This window comes from Calidris pugnax, unplaced genomic scaffold (genome assembly GCF_001431845.1).
Source record: "Calidris pugnax isolate Ruff unplaced genomic scaffold, ASM143184v1 scaffold102, whole genome shotgun sequence".
NCBI lineage: Eukaryota > Metazoa > Chordata > Aves > Charadriiformes > Scolopacidae > Calidris > Calidris pugnax.
The window spans coordinates 5140206-5145190 of record NW_015090846.1 but is presented as its reverse complement, the minus strand read 5'-3'; the positions used below and the strand labels follow the sequence as shown (position 1 = coordinate 5145190).

Sequence of the window (4985 nt, the reverse complement as noted above, 5' to 3'; positions counted from 1 at the left end):
GGGCCCTGCCGGCGGGGGTGGCCCGGGCTCGGTGTGACTCTCCCCGGCGGTGCCGGTGCCTCCCCCGCGGGAGCTCCGTGACTCTCCCCGGCGGTGCCGGTGCCTCCCCGGCGGGAAGCTCCGTAGCCATGGCGGCGGACTCGGAGGTGCTGCACTTCCAGTTCGAGCAGCAGGGCGACGCCGTCCTGCAGAAGATGAACCTCCTGCGGCAGCAGAACCTCTTCTGCGACGTCTCCATCTACATCAACGACACGGAGTTCCAGGGGCACAAGGTGATCTTCGCCGCCTGCTCCACCTTCATGAGGGACCAGTTCCTGCTCAACCAGTCCCGGCAGGTGCGGATCACCATCCTGCAGAGCGCCGAGGTGGGCAGGAAGCTCCTGCTCTCCTGCTACACCGGCGCCCTGGAGGTCAAGAAGAAGGAGCTGCTGAAATACCTCACGGCCGCCAGTTACCTCCAGATGGTCCACATCGTGGAGAAGTGTACGGAGGCTCTGTCCAAGTACCTGGAGATCGACGCTTCCATGGAGAACGGCGACCAAGCAGCGGAGAGGTGTCACTCCTCAGACGCTGAACTGAGAAACGGGGATGATGTTTTAGATAAAGATTGTGAGATAATTGAGATCTCTGAAGACAGCCCCGTGAACGTGGAATACCCCGTGAAACAGGAGAAGGCGGACGTCTCCCGGCCCGTGGTGCAGAGCTTGATCTCGGAAAGAAAGGACACAAAAACCCCAGAGATATCAACGGTTGAAATCGGATATAAGGACGATGAAATCTGTATCTTCAGAATGGATTCTATGAGCGTAGCAAACATAGAAAACGATCATTTTCCTCAGCCTTGCACATCCTCTAAAACAAACTTGTATTTTCCAGAAACCCAGCACTCCTTGATAAATTCGACAGTTGAAAGCAGAAATACAGAAATGTCAGGAAATCACTTTCAGACTTTTGTTGGTGACAATCCAGAAGGAACTTCTAGTGTGATTAATGGGTTCCAGAGCCTGGACGACTCCAGCAATTCGTGGCGGCACCAGTGTCCCAAGTGTCCCAGGGGATTTCTGCATCTTGAGAACTATCTCAGACACCTGAAAATGCACAAACTCTTCTTGTGTTTGCAGTGTGGCAAAACGTTTACGCAAAAAAAGAATCTCAACAGACACATCCGGGGGCACATGGGCATCCGCCCCTTCCAGTGCGTGGTGTGCTTGAAGACCTTCACTGCCAAAAGCACGCTCCAGGACCACCTGAACATACACAGCGGCGACCGGCCCTACAAGTGCCATTGTTGTGACATGGACTTCAAACACAAGTCTGCTCTGAAAAAGCACTTAACTTCTGTGCACGGAAGGAGTAGCAGCGAAAAACCAAACCTCAATGCTATTACAAAAGTTAAAATAGACTATGATTAACAGATGGGTGGCTGTGGAGCCAGACTCCACAAAGAGCTAGTGAAATTCTAGATCAAATTCTAGATACAGCTCCCCTCGTAATGGAGAGAAGCAGAGATACGTGATGTGATCAAAGCCAGGCCTTGTGAGCAGCAAACCTGCCTGCTGCCTTTAGGCTGCTGTTGCTGTAAGTGCAAACAAGGCGTTTACTACTTGAAAGTAAACTACAAAATATGGGAAACTCTTTCATGCTTCTCTTCTGTTATCCTGGACACATTCTGATTTTCGTCCCCGTGTCCTGTCCTCCCCCAATTATGTTTTGCACTCCCTTGTTTCAAGGGCAGGCGCTGCTGATTTTCAAAGTATTACTGATATTGCAATAAGCTGAAGCCTGAGCCATGATGTTCCTGACCTGTAACGGATAAGGGAAGGGGATGGCTGGATTTATTCGGCAAGTCAGTCATTCCCACCCAGTTCAGGTATCATTTATGGTGAAATCAGCTCCTTGCCCAAACATTGCTAGATCTTTCAACAGAAAGAGGCATGTTTTCATAGGCAAGTCTGTGATATTTAAGAAAGAACACACAACAAACAAAAAATAATCAAGGAAGCTTTCAAATTGCCTTTTGCAAATAGTTGGTAAAAGAGAAAGAAAAATAATTTTCAACAGTATTGCCTTGCAGTTCATTTTTAACTGGATAGTCTCATCAGAAGGACTTGTGTTCAGTTTTATGAATGAGTTCTGAATTTTTATAAACTTTTTTCTGATTTTTTTTCTGCCATACCAGTGTTTTGCATCTGTATTTGACTAATTCTGATTAAGTTAGTCCTCTTTGCTGAGTTGTAACATTTGCCTTCATTTTTTACAGATCTTAGACGTGTACGCTAATGTGAAGAATCAAGCTGTGTGCTGTTACGTAGTAGCAGTGTCTATGTTAATTTTGAAAAACAATATATCTTATTAGGAACGGCTTAGACATAGAGGTCTTCTCACGGTCTAATTCTGTGATACAGTAAAACAGTAACTGTGTGTTTGGATAGGTGTGTTTGTGCTCCGTCAAAGGTCATTTCAGTTTCATCACAAGCATCGAGAGCCCTGGAACGCAGAATATTTATCCTATGCCTGTCTTTGACTGGTGTATGTTTCTTCCACTTAATGTGATATGAATAAAGAGTCTATTCAGTTGTTGTTATGAGATAATGATACTTACATTAGATTCTCTCCAATTAGCAAAGAGCAGTAGTTCTTAATCTCGTCTGTATCATGAGGGTACACTTTTCTTCAAGTTTCAGGAGTGCTGTTGTGAAGTTCTTGCTCTGACTCCCAAAATCTGGCCCGTGTGCTCCATAACCTGGCTGGTTTTAAAATACAAGACAATATTTTTTTTATGTCAGCTAACAGGTTTCACTTACTTTTCCTTCCCTGCATCTGTGCACCAGCCATTGCTTGGTTTTTTATTTATCAGCTATGTGAGGGGTTAGGTGTGTGGATATCTACCGTTCAGTTTCCTGCTAGTATTCCTGTCAGCTGTGCCAGCATTAATTGCTCTTGGAAATTCAGCTGAAGAGGTTTTAAAACCTTGTTTCTTTGGGGTTTTTTAAGCTCTTCCTCTGATATTATTAACACTTAAATTACATATTAGTTGGATTGCAGCAATGTCCCAGTTCATACTGGGCCTTGTTGTGGTAGGCAGTATTTGTCTTCCTTCAAACCCCTGTAGTCTGAAGGGGCAGGAAGCGTGGTCGGAAGCTGAGCGTGGCACCGGTGCCCTAGTCCTGCTAAACTTCACAAAAATGTCTGACTGTGCACAGACAGTTGACTTGTGAAGGACCCCACTGCATGGGATCACTGGAAAAGCGTGTGTGCCGGGTCTGCACACCAGGGTGTCCCTGTGAACAATGTCCCTGAGTCAGTAGCTAGTGAAACTGTGAATAAAATAACCTGGTTTATCTAGTACTTCAAGCATAAAGCCCAATCTTTCACAATCTCTGCTATTACTTCATATTGTAAGTGGATAATTTGCTTTATTTTGGTGATTTTTAACCATAGTAATTGTCACAATTACTATCGTTACAAGGTTTGCGAGTCATGTACGGTGCGACCGCCTGACATTTTGCAAAAAAAATGCATTTTATAGCCCTGTCTTCTGTTTGTGTTCATTAGCCTGTCACTGTTTACAGTCCTTTTGACCTTGTGATTAGTATTATTTGCTTCATTTTAGTTCTTAGTTTGAGTTCTTAACTGCATAAAAATGACGGGTCTGATTTTCAAAAGATGCTAATACCTGCCCTTGCCCTTACTGTATAGACAGATGTTACAGATGTTGGGTATACGTACAGGTTTGTATGTAGCTTTTCATTTGTGTCTACAGACTCGCTTAGTTACTTAAAATAAACTCCTTCAGCCTTGAGAAAGGTCATAAAATAAGGAAAAACTTTACTTCCCTCCCCCCATCCTTTTTCCATTGGGCTGCTATTACTGTATTTCAGTAAATAAATGTATTGTGCATTTATGGGACAGATTTGGTTCGACTGTGCTTTAATTTGTTCAGTTAATATGCATTTTTGGCAGGTGTATGGTTATCATTGATAACGCTTCAAAAGATCATTCCTCAGTTCATTGTTTGGCTGTTTTTTATAGGTGTATGCACAGGCATTTCCTCGTGTGTTGAAGGGGAAACAGAGGCTGATCTTTTGAAGTGCACCTTCTGTGGGAGCAGGACTGCGTGTTATTTTGGTTTGCTGTTTTACTGCATGTAAACATGAGAGGGAGTTGTGTTGTGTGACGGGCCAACTGCATGCTCTGTTCAGTGGCTGGAGTGTCTTGGTAAGCGTTGTGAACAAACTCTGATTTTGTGGCCATGTTCACATTCAAGGTGTTTCCTCTCCCCTGTCCATACCTGTAACCACTCATCCTGTCATAACACAATAAACGAAATGCCAACAAGACGTCGTTTCCGAAATACATACGCTTTTTTCTAATCACAGTTTAATAATTCTGTGCATACCTTAGTATTTTGGCTTGCTATGATGAGTAAACAATATGTTGTAAACCAAATACGGTGTTGAAGTGGCAGTCATTCAGCAACGCCCATTTTCTGTCGCTCAGAAGGGTCTATCAGCAGCGCCTGATGAAGCTTTCTCCTCAGAAATCACGACTCTACACCGCCTCGGCCTCGACTGAAACAAGCGGTTTGATCTTTGTGAGCAACCAGGGAAACGAGGTGCGGCACCCGGGCTTTTCTCTGGGGTTGCCCTGTGGTAAAAGCACCGACCCCGGCCCTCCCGACACGTCCCTGAGGCGGCGGGGCCGGGCCCGCGGCCTGTGCGGCGGCCTCGCCCCTCACCGCCCTGCCAGGCCGCAGCGGGACGAGCGACGTGCGCCAGAGACGGCCCCTAACCCTCTCATCCTCCCGAGCGCTGGTAATAGTAAAGCTCGCAATTAAAACTTGAAAATAAATAATCGCCGCTGTCTGCGAGGCAGGGGCGCCGCGTCTCGAGGAGCCGCTGAGGCGACGGCGGGGCCGGGCGGGCCGCTAGGGGGCGCTGAGTGCGGCGGGTGCCGCTCTGCCCCGCCCGTCTCTATGGCTGGCG

General features: G+C 46.5%; 1 protein-coding gene across 1 annotated transcript; it reads left to right on the top strand.

The window, feature by feature from the left end:
• Positions 1 to 10: 10 nt before the first annotated feature.
• Positions 11 to 2589, top strand: ZBTB6 (zinc finger and BTB domain containing 6). The gene has a single exon (XM_014943082.1). The coding sequence runs from the start codon at positions 129 to 131 to the stop codon at positions 1410 to 1412; it is 1284 nt and encodes a 427-aa protein (XP_014798568.1). The 5' UTR covers positions 11 to 128; the 3' UTR covers positions 1413 to 2589.
• Positions 2590 to 4985: the final 2396 nt, after the last annotated feature.

Coding starts and splice junctions, on each gene's coding strand:
- ZBTB6 (XM_014943082.1), top strand. CDS start 129: ATGGCGGCGGACTCGGAGGTGCTGCACTTCCAGTTCGAGCAGCAGGGC.